The following is a 17,999-nucleotide window of genomic DNA, read 5'->3' as shown; positions in this document are numbered from 1 at the left end:
CTTACTTTGTATTTTTGTAATAGTTGGTATGTCGTGTTAGAAAAGCACTGGCCATTGTTGCTTTTCACCATATCTTGGATCTTCTTTAGGAGTGTTGTTACTTGGTTACGGTTTTCATCTCTATTGTTGAAAACATGATATCTGCCCCCACACTCATTAACTAAAGCTTTAAGATCTGTTGCAGCCTCTCTTACATAGTCAATGATACATTTGTCCTCTTCCAGATCGTCTCCTCTCGTGAACAGGATCATTGTGTATTTAATGGAATCTTCACCAAAGATCTCCTGTATTTTCTGGACAGTTTTTTTCTCTTCTTCTGTGAAACGACCAATCCTTAACACAAGTAGAAAGACATGCGGTCCAGGGTAGGACAGGTCAATGCACTTGACTGTTTCTGCTGTCAACTTTTTGTCAGATAGCTCCGTATCACACCATCCAGGAGTGTCCACCACTGTGATTTCTTTATCACCAACAATTTCAGTAACCTTTGTGCACTCCCTGGTCACTGACTTGGAGCTTGATTCTTTGTGAAAAACCTCCTTTCCAAGGATGGTATTTCCTGTGGCACTCTTCCCACTGCCCGTTTTCCCAACCAGGATAATACGCACCTTATTACCTAGGGAACAAAAATTAACATTAACAAATAGTTTTTAATATTGTATATTCTTAATGTTTATTGATTTCTGCTACAAACCTTCAGATTGTGGATCCATGTTCACTCAGTATGACAAAGAACCAGAGAGGAGTGAGATTATAAAGGCTGGGCTTGTTCCTTGCGATCTACAACAGAAAATAAGATACTGCAAAGACATCACACTGACATATGGGCCCCATTAGAGCATAACAATGAACTGCATCTTTCCCTAAACAGGTTTTACAACTTCTCTTTGTGTCTTTATAAGATAAAAAAAAACGTTCAATGTAATAAATAATAGGCATAGTTATTTTCATTGTTTTTGAACCATGTATTCTTAAAATAAAAATTAGTGCTGGGCAAAGATTAATCGCGATTAATCACATACAAAATAATATTTTTTTGCATAATTTGTTTGTGTACTGTGTGAAATTATTATGTATGTTTAACCACACAAACACATACAGTCTTGTTCAAAATAATAGCAGTCCAATGTGACTAACCAGAATAATCAAGGTTTTTAGTATATTTTTTTATTGCTACGTGGCAAACAAGTTACCAGTAGGTTCAGTAGATTCTCAGAAAACAAATGAGACCCAGCATTCATGATATGCACGCTCTTAAGGCTGAGCAATTGGGCAATTAGTTGAATTAGTTGAAAGGGGTGTGTTCAAAAAAATTGCAGTGTGGCATTCAATCACTAAGGTCATCAATTTTGTGAAGAAACAGGTGTGAATCAGGTGGCCCCTATTTAAGGATGAAGCCAACACTTGTTGAACATGCATTTGAAAGCTGAGGAAAATGGGTTGTTCAAGACATTGTTCAGAAGAACAGCGTACTTTGATTAAAAAGTTGATTGGAGAGGGGAAAACCTATAAAGAGGTGCAAAAAATGATAGGCTGTTCAGCTAAAATGATCTCCAATGCCTTAAAATGGAGAGCAAAACCAGAGAGACGTGGAAGAAAACGGAAGACAACCATCAAAATGGATAGAAGATAACCAGAATGGCAAAGGCTCAGCCAATGATCACCTCCAGGATGATCAAAGACAGTCTGGAGTTACCTGTAAGTACTGTGACAGTTAGAAGACGTCTGTGTGAAGCTAATCTATTTTCAAGAATCCCCCGCAAAGTCCCTCTGTTAAAAAAAAGGCATGTGCAGAAGAGGTTACAATTTGCCAAAGAACACATCAACTGGCCTAAAGAGAAATGGAGGAACATTTTGTGGACTGATGAGAGTAAAATTGTTCTTTTTGGGTCCAAGGGCCACAGGCAGTTTGTGAGGCGACCCCCAAACTCTGAATTAAAGCCACAGTACACAGTGAAGACAGTGAAGCATGGAGGTGCAAGCATCATGATATGGGCATGTTTCTCCTACTATGGTGTTGGGCCTATTTATCGCATACCAGGGATCATGGATCAGTTTGCATATGTTAAAATACTTGAAGAGGTCATGTTGCCCTATGCTGAAGAGGACATGCCCTTGAAATGGTTGTTTCAACAAGACAATGACCCAAAACACACTAGTAAACGGGCAAAGTCTTGGTTCCAAACCAACAAAATTAATGTTATGGAGTGGCCAGCCCAATCTCCAGACCTTAATCCAATTGAGAACTTGTGGGGTGATATCAAAAATGCTGTTTCTGAAGCAAAACCAAGAAATGTGAATGAATTGTGGAATGTTGTTAAATAATCATGGAGTGGAATAACAGCTGAGAGGTGCCACAAGTTGGTTGACTCCATGCCACACAGATGTCAAGCAGTTTTAAAAAAACTGTGGTCATACAAGTAAATATTAGTTTAGTGATTCACAGGATTGCTAAATCCCAGAAAAAAAATGTTTGTACAAAATAGTTTTGAGTTTGTACAGTCAAAGGTAGACACTGCTATTTTTTTGAACACACCCCTTTCAACTAATTGCCCAATTGCACAGCCTTAAGAGCGTGCATATCATGAATGCTGGGTCTTGTTTGTTTTCTGAGAATCTACTGAACCTACTGGTAACTTGTTTGCCACGTAGCAATAAAAAATATACTAAAAACCTTGATTATTCTGGTTAGTCACATTGTACTGCTATTATTTTGAACAATACTGTACATAGATTAATTTCAGATTTTTTATTTATAAATTAATGTTTAAAATTTATATATGTAATATAGAATATATAAAAATATATACACATGTAAATGTTTTTTAAATACATACATAAATGTGTGTGTATTTATATATACATAATTACACACAGCACACACTCATATATTATGCTAAAAATCACTTTTATTTTGTATGCGATTAATCGCAATTAATCTTTGCCTAGCACTAAAAAGATATGACAATAACAATTAGCCTAACTATATAAATGTTAAATATTGTTAAAAAAATAGTAACAGTAATTTAAAGTAAACAAATTACGTTTACACTTAGTCATTTAGCAGACGCTTTTTGTCCAAAGTGACTTACAAATGAGGTAAACAATAGGAGCAATTAGAGCAAAACAAGAACTGCAATAAATAAGTGCACTGGAAATAGTCTCATCAAATTTAACACTGTACGCAAGCCAGGTTTTTTAACAAAGCACAATTAAACACAATAGAAGAAACATTCAAACAGGGGCAGATCTAGAAAATTATTTATGATGTGGTAAGCATCATTCTCATGGATTCAAGAAATTATTCACATATTTGGTGTATTCACTGGGGAGCACATTTTTATATTAGTCTGTAAAATGTGTAATTGACCTTAACCTGGTAGCTGTATTGGAAAGACAAATAAATTAAAGACAGATAAATTCAATTAGATGGTAAGGTATATTTAAGTTCTGCTACATTAATAGATTTCTACTTAATTCTATGCCAAGTTTAATGTATATACTTGTATACATTTTTAAACATTTATTTTTTAAAAAATTTAAAGTTTCCACATTGTTCACTGTAATGATTGTGAAGGAACTTGGATGAATAAGTAAAATTTGAGTTTGCGCCTAAACCCTTTAAATTGTCCATTTCTAGTCAATTAAAATATTATATATATTTATAAATAGACACATTTTTTTTCTTCTGAGAAATTTATATTTTCCATGTTTTGCATAATAAAAATAAAGTAACTTGGATTAAAAAACGAAATTTATGTTGGTGTCCTTAACCCCATTGGCATTAATTTGATTTTAATTTCAGATACATTTGAATATTATACATTTATAAACATATGCATTTTTTCCCCATTTGGATTACATTGTGTGCAGAATTATTATGCATGTTAATATTTTGATCACCTTTTTTTCTGCACACCTTTTACCAATTCCAAATCACAGCAATCTTAATAAGTACCATTTATTTTGTATATATAATTTCATCCTATATATGTGACCCTGCTGCTCCATTACATTTCTAGTATTGGTCACACCTCAATTTTGCAATTTCTATAGCATTCACTACTGTATAAACAAAATCCATAGAAATTACAGTGTTACTTGCAGCTGCTTGCCGGTGATTTACCGTAAATTTATGTTATTTACTGGCAAGAGTTTGTTCAAAGTTAAATAAATGTTAAATATTAACAAGTCTTTATATTTACAGAATAAAACTATACAATAACAGCCTCATGCAAAGCATTCTGGGAACAGGAATTATCATTAAACTTTTTCTGTTTTTTGCTTCAGATTTTGTTTCCCAGAATGTTTTGCTTGATGCTGTTATTTTAGTTTTACTCTGTAAAGACAAAGACTTGTAAATGTTTAATGCTCATATAACTTTGAACAAAATGTTGCCAGTAAATAACATACATTTAAATCTACGGTAAGTAACCGGCAACCAGCTGGAAGTAATACTGTAATTTCTACTGATTTCTAGTGTTGTGTTTTTCTCATGGACATTTAATTATTAATTTTCAGTGTTTGTTAAACCTTTTTGGCCCCTTTTACTCGTAAAAGAAACCGTGCCTAATTATTTTGCACACCTCCAGCCATCATTAACAACAATAATATATTACTTATATGACTTTATAAAAAAATTGGAAACAAAAAGTTCTTTTTATTGCAGACACTTGCAGTCAAAGAAAAACAGGTAAACGTGTACAAACATGTATGTATTTATTTTTAGCATTCATTTTACAAAATATTTGTTTACAGAATGTAACAACTGGTCAATCAGAGTCCAGTATTGCTATATGAATATAACTATAAATATTATTACAGTATACAGTAAATTGCAATATAATCAGAATTTGAAGAAGGGGTTGATTTTAGTAAGTAAAGGGTAAAAGTGGAAAAATAAATTGTGTGATAAGCTGAGAGAAGTAAAGATCATAGAATGCAGATGGTTTAGGTTTAGTGGGTCCATTGATCATGTTGTGCCCTCCCTGAACATCATGCATGCACTGAGGAGCATTTTCCTGATATAAACTAAGCATCATACAAATCCGTTTACAACTAACGGCTTCTAAACAGCTTAGATATAAAACCTGAATTGCCTTGAGGAGTAGGTTCTCTGTTCTTCTGTTTTTTTTTATTCTCTTGATTCAATCTTTCACCAAGCATAGTTTTTATTTCTTGTAGACACCTTTCCAAATGGTCTAGACGCGCTATCATTTTTTCAAGTTTTTCTGTATTGGTTCTCTGTAACTCTAACATCAACTCAATGTCCCTTCTATCAACAGATATGTGCTCCATTCTATTATAATCTTGTCTATGAGCTCCCTTACTATCATTGCTAGATATTTTATTAATGGGCATCACTATTTCTGTGTCTTTCTCTTCTTTATCAATCGGTTTCCTCACTTCTCTTATTTGGCTTTGTTTTTCTCTTTTCTCATTCATTTCACTGTATTTCCCCAACTTTGTTTCTGTATTTTTATGTTTAGTAGTATATTTGCTTGCTGCCAAATTCTCTTCATTTGTCTGCCATGGCTCTTGTTTTCTTTGTTGATCTTTATTTTGATACATAGTCTTTGTGTAACACTTTTTAGCATTGTTTTCAACCATACGATTGATCTTCTGTAAAATAGAAGAAACTTGACTTTGAATGTTTTTGTTTTTGTCTCTGTTGTTGAACACATGGTATCCAGAACACATCTCAAGTATATTCTTTAGGTCTTCTTGTGTATTTTTAAGGTAGTCTTCAATGGTCTTCCCTTCCAGATCGTCTCCTCTGGTGAACAGCAGTAGCATGTGTTTGTAAGCTTCAGGGCCAAATTCAGTCATAATATCGATGATTGTTTTTATCTCTTCGTAAGTAAATCTTCCGAGGGGCAAGACCAGGAGAAACACATGAGGTCCAGGACTGCACATGTCAATGCATTTCATGATCTCCTGCTTAATTTCAGTCTCAGATGAAGAATCGGGCCATCCAGGTGTATCAACCACCGTGATCCGTTGCTTGCCTATAGTGGATGTTTGCGCTGAACAGATCTGGGTTACTCGAACTGTGTGGGCTGCCGTTCGAAATTGGTTACGACCTAAAAGAGTGTTTCCTGATGCACTCTTTCCTGCTCCTTGCTTACCCAACAGAACAATTCTCAATTCTTCCATTGTAGCTCTTAGCTGAAAAAGGTAAAAGTAAAAAACAAACATTATTATATTATATTTTGATGCTTTAAAAACTGTAGTCACATTTTCTAATTTCTCTTATTTTTATTATTTTCCTGAAAATAATAAAAATACAATAAACATTTAAATCTTTGTCTATAAAAGAGTTATTATCAGAGTACCTGTTAAGTTTCAGTGCAGTCTGTCTTTCTGGTTCTGCTAAAATGACAAACAGCTTTATTCTTTAGTTCAATGCTCAGAAAAGATGCTCCTCCTCTTTTTGTGTGATGTCACATATGCTGTAAATCAAGAGCACCATCTGCTGGAAGTCATCAAAAACAAGTTTCTGATTCTGTATTTCACTTTACTGAAGCATGTCTATTAAAATGTTTTTTGTCCATATCATAGAGAGCCCTTAGTGAAATAATAATTATGATGGCATATTTTAGTAAACTTGATTAGGATACAAACATTTTTGCAAATGGTGTGCGTAGAAATATAAAACTGATTTATTTAGGTACACTGTAAAAAAATTCCGAAGAAATTGCAGCTGGGTTGCCGGTAATTTACCGTAGATTTACATTTATGTTATTTACTGGCAAGAGATTGTTCAAAGTTAAATGAACATTAAACATTTACAAGTCTTTTTATTTACAGAGTAAAACTAAAAAACAGCATCAAGCAAAACATTCTGGGAAACAAAATCTGAAGCAAAAAACAGAAAAAGGTTGATGATGATTTCTGTTTCCCAGAAGGCTTTGCATGAGGCTGTTATTGTATAGTTTTATTCTGTGAAGATAAAGACTTGTTAATATTTAAAATTTATTTAACTTTGAACAAACTCTTGCCAGTAAATAACATAAATGTAAATCTACGGTAAATTACCGGCAACCCAGCTGCAATAACATTGAAATTTCTACGGAATTTTTTTACAGTGTAGGCAAAATCAGTTACATACTTAAATGACAGAGAGTATGCTGTATGTCCTGTTCTCTATTTAGTAGTGCAATATATCAGGTTAGCAATTTTGTAGTGGTGTTTGATTTTTGTTCATTCAATGTCGTTCCCTCATTTTAATCCGCAAATCACAGCACTAACAAAACTGTTCAATCATTCAAGGCCTCATATCTGCCAGTCAAACACCTGAGAGATTAATAAATCATTCATATTTGAATAAACAAATAAAATAATACACAATCTCCTTATATAAAAATTTTGTGATTTATATAAACTGAAAAAATTAAAGCAATACTCCAAATGCTTACAATAATGCTAATGATTGAATCTTAAGTAATCTTAAGTGTTTAAAAAATTCCAGTCTAGTTTTCGACCATTGCATAGTACAGAGACCGCCATGGTAAAAGTCGTTAATTTTTTTATTTGACCTTTATTTAATGACCTACTGATGTCAGCTGATTCTGGACTCTTAACATTACTCATCTTACTCGATCTAAGTGCAGCCTTTGATACACTTTCCCATCATGTTCTCTTAGATAGATTACTTTCAATAGGTATCACTGGCATTCAGATCCTATCTTTCCGGATGCACTCAAAAATTTCAGGTCATACTCGTCATCTTTCACTGCTGGTGTCCCTCAAGGCTCTGTTCTCGGCCCTCTTTTATTTATCATTTACTTACTACCCCTTGGTAACATCTTCAGGAAATATGGCATTAGTTTTCATTGCTATGCGGATGACACCCAGCTCTACTCATCATCCAAACCAAATTCTAGTCTTCTGTCAACCTCTCTCTCAGATTGTCTAGACGTCTAGAGTATAAGATTCTGTTTCTCACTTTCAAAGCTCTTCATAATCTAGCACCCTTATATCTCTCTGAACTGCTTCACATCTACACCCCAAGGTCTCCCTTGTAGTACCTTCTGTTCGCTTAGTCACTATGGGGTCCAGGGCATTCAGCTGTGCTGCCCCTCATCTCTGGAATCTCTGAAAACGTACCTATTTAAATCAGCTTTTTCTGATCAGTTTTAAATATTGTATGTTTTACTGTTGATGTTCTGTTGTATTGTCTTGAGTTGTTTTATGACTGTCATTTTACTGTACGGTGTCCTTGAGTGCTCTCTTTTTGCTGTCCACATTAGAATGACATAGGTTAGAGATTATATAAAGAATAGTAATACGACGATACACAAGTAATAAAGAATAGAATAAACAAGTAATAAATTATAAAAGACAAACATTAAGGGTTGTTATGTGACGTACACAGTTGGGTGCAATGCAGGAACGATGTAAGTGTGCAACTAGTGAAAAGAAACACCTTTTTAGTTTGTTGGTGCCAGATTTTGTTCGACAGTTTGTAATTTATCTGCCACCCTCAGCAGTTTCTGCCACTATTTATTATATTGTAAAAAACACTTAGCCTATAGTGTATTACCATGTTTAACACATTCAATGTATATAAAATAAAATAAAGACTGTTGCTTTTATTCCCTGATTGTTCCTGACAAAATCATTCAGGGCAAATGAAAGAAAGCAAAATGTCTATCTCATTTTTGATGATGACAGGACCTGGATGAATTTTTTCTTCATTGTAGTGACAGGCTGTCATTTGCCAAACATCCAAAATATAAACACCAACATCTTGAAAAGCCCACCGTAGGATTCTGTCCAACTGCAGAGAATACCAGTCACTGCCAAACACATCCTATTACAAAGACAGAAATACACCTTATAGGCTAAATATACATATATACAAGTTTCTCTGTAAATGATTTTGTTTGATATTATTGACTTACCTTATAGCCGGTGTTGACAGTCTTGATTATAACGGTAGTATCTGGTGCCCGTTGTAACATATCTAGTACAGCTTTGCGGATCCTCAACACTCTGCGGGTGTAGTAATCAAGAGGGTATGTTGTGAAGTGTGGCCCCAGATTAAATACAATAACAGTGTGAGGTCCTCCAGTCAGATCGTCAATCTCATTACTGACATAGTGCAGATTAGTCACTTCTGTTTTCAGACAGCGTAGAGGAAGACCATGAGACCTCCAGTGTAAGTCAATGTTGTTCTCCACATCCACTGCTAGAAGAGGCCCTGCCTTATATTGAACATGCTGGTTCATCCGCTTTAAAGCTGCAGTGAAAAACACCAACAATGTTGATCCCAAACTTGTATTTGTCATTTGGTATCGACATTTAAACCATGACCAGTGTTGGGTGTAGTTACAAAGTAATTAGTTACTGTAACTTAATTACTTTTTCCTTGAAAAAAAAACTATTTTTTATTTTCCAGTGCTTCTAAAGTAAATAAACTAAATATTGTGTATGTACTGTAGAACAATTACTGTAATTTCCGGCGTATAACACGCATCAATCAAAAATGCATCATGAAGACGTGCCTGTCTTCTTGTTTACTTGTTTTATGTTTTATACTAATAAATACTTTAATCTGCACTTGAATCCTCACTCTCCTCTGCCTCATTCACAACAGAACAACTAGCTAACATGGATCCAGCAGAGATTTTGTTTTGTTTATGCCATGAACTTTCCCCGCTCGAGGAACATGTAAATGTGTTCTTGGACCTCTGTAACCTGGTGGATTTTGAAGGGCATTTTTCGCAATGGATTAGAGGACAATGTGCGCTGTTTAATGCCTCGTGGCAGAGAAAAAGGGGCATTGTCACACTTTGTGAACCTAGCGCTGCGGTTAAACGGGTCCTCTCACCATGTCCAGGGTTGTGGTGGACGGGTTCCTAAATATTTTATTGGGGGGGCAGTAGGCATTGGGGTTCGTGGGATCCGGAGCCAGAGCAGCCATGGATGCCTGAATGCACTACGATCTGTCCTGTCTTTTGTGCGCCCGAGCCTGTTCACAAGATGGCTGCTATACCGATGGGCCCAGTTGGGGCCTGTGCGAACCGGTTGGTCGCTAGCCTAGCAGATACCCCGATGGTGTCGGTTTGGTCGGCCGGCATCCTTAAGCCACCTGTCTCCACAATCGGGCCGATCACGTCAACGGAACCAGCCGGGCCGATCGGGTCGACATGATTGATCGCGTCAGCCAGGTCGACCAGAATGACGGATTCAGCCGGTTCAACCAATTTTTTTGCTTTTTCCAAATTCAATGAGTCAACCATATCAAGTAATTCTATCAAGTTCACTGAGTCAACCGAGTCAAGTGAGTCATCTGATTAGTCTGAAACACCTGAGCCAAACGAGTCATTTGAGTCAATGGGACAATCTGAATCATCTGACTCTTCTGAACTTTTTGAAACTTCTCTGTTTGTCTTGGCTTTGGGGTGTGCTTGGTCTGTTTTTTTGCTCTTCTGCTTCACAGGAAGTCTCTCAATCTCATAAGCCAGTCATCCAGAACTCCCTGTCATGGCTGGAAGGTTTGAATCTGTGTCATCTACACTCTCTGTCATGGCTGGAAGGTCCGAACCTTATGCACTTTTTGTCACGAGCGAATCACCAGTGTCAAGAGAATCGGCATAACCAGTAAGGTCACGTGAGTCTTCTGCACTTTCTGTCATGGCTGAGAAGTTTACATTTGAGTCCCCTGAGCTTTTTTCGACCAAGTTAGCTGAACCTTTTGAATCTGAAGCCTGTTTTGGAATTTCCTGAGTTTCCTGTAACCCATAATTCAGCCATTATGGTCACGCCCAAGCTCCATAGACCCTCTGCCCTTGCCAGAATGGCTTTGCATGACTCTGATGAACTCTCTGCCCTGTCTAAGATGGCGGACTTTGAACTCTCTACCTCATCCAAAATGGCTCTCACTGAACTCTTTGCTCTGTCAAAGATGGAAAATTTTAAACTCTCTGCCTGGTCCAAAATGACTCTGCCTGCATTAACCAGTCTCTCTGCTCCGCCTACCTTGAGTTTGTTTTCCTGGCTTTGCCAGCCTCTCTCTCTCTTGTGTCTATCTACAGGCCCAGAGCACCTCCAGCACCACCATGGGTTGCGGTTCCGACCAGCTCGCTGATTTTGTCTGAAACTGCGCCCTGGTCTCCAGCTCTGCTCTGGTCTCTGGCTCTACCTGTGGCATCACCCTGGCTTCCAGCTCTCCTCTGGTCTCTGGTCCCGCCTTTGGCTCCACCCTGACCATCTGCTCTGCCGGCTTCACCCTGGCTTCATACTCTGCCTGCACCGCCTTGGCCTCCTGCTCTGCCTGCACTGCCTTGGCTGACTTCACTCGATCCTCCACCACATGAACTTTACCCACCCTCCCACCCCTGTTGTTCCTGGACTTTACTCTTTACGGCCCTGGGAGCATCTGAAAGCCATTCTTGGGGGGGGGGGGGGGGTTCTGTCATGATCCTGTCTGTGTTTTGCCCTGTTTCTGTTTGCTGTTTTGCCCTGCTAGCACTACAGACACACAGGAGTTGCCTGCAAATCAGAATTTTCTTGTCCTGAATTATTTATTTATTCATTCATATTCATTTATATTACTTGTATACGTTTTTTTATTGTAAAAAAACAATTGTGGGCCCCCCGGTGGCCACGGGGCCCTAAGCAGCCGCTTAGTTCGCTTATGCCTCGGGCGGCCCTGAGTAATCTAATTGCATGATTGAAGATGTAATTACTAACTAATTAATTTTTTTGAGTAACTTACCCAACACTGACCATGACTGAGTCAAATTACCTAATTAATCTAAAATCTTACTGAACCAGTAAACATTCAATGCTTTTCATTTATAGTGAGAATCTCACTTGGTACTGCTTTCAGCAAGAATTCAAACCACTGTCTCAAAGTAGAGTCTCCCATCATGTGGATGTGTTTGTCTTTCAGGCACTGTGTTGTTGTTTCGGTAGTAAAATTACGGGTTCTACACACAAAGGACTCCCAAACATCATTCAGGTAAAACCCAGCTGGAACTGGTGTGTGCAAACCAGCACGACATTTCTGTGTTACATCTGCAGACAAAAGTGAAACTGAAAGTTGAAATTGTATTTTCACAATGCCAAATTAAAGTTCCCGTTCTTCCTGTGTTTTTGAAACTTTGAATGTGTTTACAGTGCACCATACATATTTCACGTGTAAAAAAACTCTTTGTTCACACAATTTATTTATCTCTATAGCGCTGTTTTTACTGTCCTAAAAACGTGCTGATGTCTTCCTTGTTCTATGAAGTATGAATTTCTTCTTCAGAAATACGTAACAAGTTCTGATTGTGTCGTTTGTTTAGTGTGTTGTGATTCGACAGCAGCTTAGCTTAGCAGAGCCGTTTGAGCTTAGCTGGCAACTAACGTATTCCTGTGGGCGGAGTTTAGTCAATAAAATGTTCGTCTGACGTCATTAATGCAGGAAGTAGAGGGCTGTAATCCAAACTGGCCATTCGCTGTAGGCTTTGAAAAAGGAATTCTATTAAAGAAAATATATCGCCTGGCAGTGAACTTTGAGCTTTATCATTTTACAGGTATTATTTATGCTATTAAAGCAACATTACACACTAACTATAATGTTTAAAAAATGGTAACAGGAAGAACGTGACCTTTAATTAAAAGGGTTTAGTAAACGAAATGCATTTCTACTTTATTGCATTTCTACTTTTAGTAATCACAAATGCATAGAAATCCTTTAATAAATTATTTATGTGGACTTTCTGACTCCAGTTATGTTGCAGGCAGTGTAAATTTATCACATACGGTCGGTCTAAAAGGTTGCCATACCAATTTGCACTGTTTCACTGGAAGGAAGAATCTTGATTGGTGTTATTTGTCCATTGATGTTTTTGTTGGTTTCATTCCTGTCAAAAATAACGTTACTGACGGTTTTTCCCTTCAGTGCTAAAAAATGCTAAATAGGATGCAAAAAATTATTCTTACATAAACATTGCTTCTTTGGCAGTCAAACATTCGTTATACCCGCCCATAGAGTGATAGACACGAGCGCTGCATGGCAGGGATTTGGGTCTCTGACAGCGCCATTCTTCTCCACTGCGAAAATCTTTGTAATCACAGCAGCAATCTCCAGTCAGCATCCTCTCCAGTCCATTCTGGTCCCACTTCACATTACACATAACTGTTTCTGTCAACCTGGTCCCATTTGGTCCTGGTCCTTCAAAATATCCGTTAAAGTAAACTCTGTCTGAATCGGTGTCTCTGTGATGCTTGAGGACCTGCACAGCTTCACTGGAGTGGATCAGACGCACAGCCACCTGTGCCTGTCCAACCCACAGCAGAAGAAAACGCACAGAGTAAGAGCCATTGAGCAAATCCACCACCTCCCCAAACACACTGGCCTATGACAGAAAAACATTAGATTAGATAAAGATCAGTACTCAGTAAACATCACTGATACAGCAAACATGTAAGAGGTACAGTACCTTTTGGGGATTTTCAGAAGAGAAAAGCTTTGCTTGAAAGAAATCTCCACCATAACATTTATATTTATTGTTAAAGTCTCTGGCATGGATAGTAACAAAAAGCTCCTCTCCTATTTGGTAGCTGTCTTTCAGGTTCTGAATGATGAAAGTGGAGTGAGCTGCACTTGTACTCATAGACACATTTGTGATTGATCTGTCCGGTTCAGCCCAGTAGAGTTTCTGCTGTAAACTGGAGTACCTTTCTGAACTGATTCCAAATTCAGAGTAAAATGAACTTGAACTTGATTCTGAATCTTCTGAATTGATTTCTAGCAGAACATCAGCAGGAGATGTGGAGAAGTTTCTGGAGTTGCAAAGTTTGGCAACGTGCTGAAACAAAAACTTGTTTGGAGGTGGTTTTTCTTCTTTACTTCCCATGTAAGTCCATACAACCTACAAGGTTAATAATCATACTGCTAATAAAAGTGTCATGAAAACAAATCTAAAAACGAATAATTTAACTTTATACAGTGATTGAGATGCAAAGTTAGCTACAGAGCATTGCTTGGTCCCAAAGGTATGTACAGAAACTAGGTACAGAAACTAATGACTGAATTAAAGCTACACCTACATGCTCAGACATGATTTTCACATAAGTCGTATTTCTAGTCTTACCAAAAATCCTGTAATTTCAAAGCACAGGCCAGTAAACAACAACTTTAAGCGTCTCTCCTTGTGAACTGTGAAATGAAAATTTGTCATTGACATAGTGTCGTTAATAAGATATGTTACGATATTTCAAAAGAATTACAAACACGTTAAAATAAAGAAAACATTCAATGATAATAAATATGCAACTTTTCAAGAATAAGACAAGCCTGTAGCATTTTGATTATGAGTTTGTAAAGTAATGTTACGAAAACTAATGGTAAGATTAAGAGATGGATTTAAGAACATACTTTAAAATACTTTGTGTAGCCTTCCCAAAATAAAATATGTTAGTAAAATAATATAATTTGCATCTGGTTAGCAGCAGTTATACGACTTGGTTCATCGTAATCTTATCTAAAAAAAAAACAGCAAAATAACTTATACTAACTAATAGACTGTGACCGAGTGCATTTTTCTATTAAATTCCATACTAAAATGTTATTAAATGTTATTAAAGTATTTTGTATAACTTACTGTATAGTCGGCATGTTTCGAGGTTCATTTTGTTACTTGAAGCCATGTGTAAGTACAATGTCATTCAGGTATCCGTGTTTATAAGTGACATTGTGCGTCATCGTGTTGTTGTCAAACTGGTTATTCAACCTGCAATTCAAACATTTTAACGGCATTCCTTGGACTGACACCAAATGGGTGAATTCAGAGGAAACTATTTTCTAAAAAAAAAAAAACATTGAATTCCTGCGACAATGAACATCTAAAAATCTTTCTCAAAGAGTTTACATCTAACTCCAAGATGACCGCTGTTTGGAGACAGAAGAGTCACACCTCACCAAGAGGTCTGACACTATGTAACTTCTATCATGCTATGCATATCTGGTATGCAGCTCATGTAACAAGTTTTGCTAAAGCAATAAGCCTATGCCATACATGCTAATGTACTGTACTTAATAATAATATATAGTTAATAATCCATTTATAACAAAGACCCTACAGTTGGATACAGCAAAGTTTGCGTCTAATAATGCCATATGCAAATTAGGTGATAACCCTAAACCGAAGCGACAATGGTAAGAAAATAGGACAAAACAGTAACCAATCCGTGAGAATGCCACGGAAAAGAAAGTCTGTGTCAGGGCCACGGAAATATGCGGAGATCCGTGAGAATGCCACGGAAAAATTTGCAAAAAATTCCGTGACTATGCCTTAAACCAATGATTTACTCACCTCGAAGCCGTCCGAGATGCATGTGTCCATCGTTTTTCAGACAAACACATTTTCAGTTATTTTAGAAAATGTTTAAGATCTTTCAGTTCATTAAATGTGAAGTTACTGGGTCCAAGACCTTTAAGTAAAAAAATGTGCATCCATTCTTCACAAAATAAATCCAAACGGCTCCAGGATGATAAATAAAGGTCTTCTGAGGGTAATCCGCGGGGTGTTGTTGTAGAAATATCCATATATAAAACTTTATAAACCAAAATAACTACCTTCCGGTAGCGCCGCCATCTTAGACTCCTCTGTTTCAGGAGAGAGTATTAGCGTAGTGTACGCACTTTTCTTAGTGACGTATGACAAATTCGGAGGGCGGGGGCACTGGGCAGCAGCAGAGTAACCTCCGTACGCTGCGTAAAGCTCTGATCTTGAATGCGGACGCGACTAAGATGGCGGCATTACCGGAAAGGAGTTATTTTAGTTTATAAAGTTTTAAATGTGTATATTTCTACAACGAAACTGCGAGGATTACCCTCAGAAGGCCTTTGTTTATCATCGTGGAGCCGTTTGGATTTATTTTGTGAAGGATGGATGCACGGGGCCACAAATAAGAGACAATGCACTTTTAATAGCGGATGGACCGCAACATACTCTTGGTTAAGACCTGTAGATGGAAAGCAGAGAGAGTTTTTTGCATTTTATCCAAAAGCAATTTTTTGTGGGCCATGGTGGTAGTGTCTTGGGGCCCTATTTTAAAGATCTAAGTGCATTGCTGAATGGATAGCCAACATGATCTATGTTATCTGAAAAAATAATTTACAAATATGCAAGAAAAGGTTTGTACTCTAAAAATACTTTTATCTCTTGTTTGTTACAAATAAAGAATTTACAAACGTGTGGAGGGCCTTCAGCACTTGGACAGTGCCGTGAGTTTTTTAAAAAGCATTACTTAAAACTCATCATATCCACAGGTACAGAGTCATCATATACAATAAATCTGTGGGGTAGCATTTAAAAAATATTTGCATTTGTTTAAAGCAAAACTTTTAATTACTTACCAGGCTACAAGTGAAACAGCTCTTTACGCCTTCTAACATCTCATATTCGATCCTCATTTATGTCCAAGAGACTCAATAATAATCTTTTACATTTTAGTCCTTTGATTATTCATGTTTTAAAACGTTTGTGTGCTGCTGCGCATCCATGTGTGTTTGATAAGCAAACGCGCGTTGTCATCCCATTTATAGGCACATATTACTAACACACTCTTTAAATAACAAAAACAATATTGCGCCATTGACTTTAGACTTTAGACCAGGTTTTAGTTGGTCAATGGCATTGTAGTATTGTAGTTACCTCAAAATAGCAACGCGGCAACAATGCACACACCTCGTTTTCAGACCAGAACCCCCATGGGCATAAAATTGACGCAGAAACTTTGTGTTCCAAGTTCACGTCTTATATTAAACTGTTATATCACATGATTTTCATAACAGAAACACCCAATAGCAAAGTGGCATCACGCATTATTAAGGTTCGGTTACTGGGGTCACGCGATGTACATGCTGCCGCGTTTATGTGTACTTTTAAATCATTAGACTACTTAAAGCATTAAAATAGTTGTGCAATTTGAAAAAATGTGTTTTTATTACCCATATCTGAAAACTTCTTTAGATTTCTCCAACTCCGCTTTGACTTTAATCGAGATAAAGTGTGAACTCAACGAGAGATGCTGTCCTCTGCTTTTTTTCGAGTTTAGATTTGAGCTACTGTTTAAACTGTTTCCACCAGTTGTTTTTTTCTGCGGGTTGAAGATGAAAAGACTTCAATCATTAGTTATTGTTATTTGGGCTGTGAATAGTCATTGGGATAATTTTGGGCTAGTTTTGAATGTCCATTTGGGATGGTTCTGATACGCAAATCTGGCAACCCTGGCTTGCGCACAAACCATTTTTCTCGTCGTTACATTAGCAAAAGTGGCATCAGACACGCCTATTTAGACCGTGCGCTTTAAACAATGCGCTTAGATCATTAAAATAGGGCCCTATATGTTTTTTTGATAATCATCAATTGTTTTTTCCAACATGACAGTCTAGACTTAAAATTTATCAGTATTTCAGAAATGTAAAATAATTCTGACCCTTTCAAATCACAACTTTTATTTGACGTCCTTTGTCTTATGTTTGTTTTAATTCTTGTAATAGGCAGTTCTATCAGTTCAGTTCAGTTTCACTTTATTGTCCCCTAGGGGAAACTTGTCTTACAGCCAGGTAAACATACAACAGATAACACCACAAAACACTTACTGTAAACCACACAAGCAACAATTAAAAACTATTACACTACCACTCAATCTATTCAAATCATTCTGCAAATTTAACAACAAGGTTGCACTTGGTATAAAAGAGTTCTTTGTCCTATTTAGTTAAAACAAGGGACTCTGAATCTCCGGCCTGAGAGAAGAACTTCAAAAGAACAATGAAGGGGGTGGTTTACACAGTCCAATATGGCATCTGCTTTCCTCATAACCTGCTTCTCATAAATATTTGTCAAGGAAACCTGTGGAAAGCCTTACCAGCATCCTTCACAATATGGCTGAGGTAATTTTTCTCCCACAGGCCGATGCCCCCATACCAGGCAATAAAAGCAAAAGTAAGGACAGGTTCAATAAAAGATTTATAAAATAGAGACAAAATA

General features: G+C 37.0%; 2 protein-coding genes across 3 annotated transcripts in view; one reads left to right on the top strand and one right to left on the bottom strand.

Moving 5' to 3' along the window:
* Window positions 1-5,997, top strand: part of LOC129436618 (synaptonemal complex central element protein 2) — a 121,857-nt gene extending 115,860 nt beyond the window's left edge. Inside the window, exon 5 of the mRNA XM_073865057.1 lies at window positions 5,862-5,997. Within this exon, the coding sequence (XP_073721158.1) occupies window positions 5,862-5,864 (3 nt within the window). The 3' untranslated portion in view covers window positions 5,865-5,997. The remainder of the gene's footprint in view (window positions 1-5,861) is intronic.
* A 2,023-nt stretch (window positions 5,998-8,020) lies between these two features.
* The window catches only part of LOC129436611 (NXPE family member 3-like), a 63,361-nt gene continuing 53,382 nt past the window's right edge, over window positions 8,021-17,999 (bottom strand). Inside the window, exons 1-8 of one of the 2 annotated variants that reach the window (XM_073865158.1) lie at window positions 14,604-14,706; window positions 14,094-14,158; window positions 13,440-13,871; window positions 12,940-13,355; window positions 12,784-12,860; window positions 11,824-12,027; window positions 8,907-9,244; window positions 8,021-8,815 (exon numbers count right to left, since the gene is read on the bottom strand). In XM_073865158.1, coding sequence (XP_073721259.1) covers window positions 8,621-8,815; window positions 8,907-9,244; window positions 11,824-12,027; window positions 12,784-12,860; window positions 12,940-13,355; window positions 13,440-13,871; window positions 14,094-14,158; window positions 14,604-14,667 — 1,791 coding nt within the window. In that variant the 5' untranslated portion in view covers window positions 14,668-14,706 and the 3' untranslated portion in view covers window positions 8,021-8,620. Of the gene's footprint in view, window positions 8,816-8,906; window positions 9,245-11,823; window positions 12,028-12,783; window positions 12,861-12,939; window positions 13,356-13,439; window positions 13,872-14,093; window positions 14,159-14,603; window positions 14,707-17,999 lie in introns of those variants that run through there. The other variant, XM_073865159.1, reaches the window with a different exon arrangement.

This window comes from Misgurnus anguillicaudatus, unplaced genomic scaffold (genome assembly GCF_027580225.2).
Source record: "Misgurnus anguillicaudatus unplaced genomic scaffold, ASM2758022v2 HiC_scaffold_29, whole genome shotgun sequence".
NCBI classification, from domain to species: Eukaryota; Metazoa; Chordata; class Actinopteri; order Cypriniformes; family Cobitidae; genus Misgurnus; species Misgurnus anguillicaudatus.
This window is presented reverse-complemented; position numbering and strand designations above follow the sequence as displayed.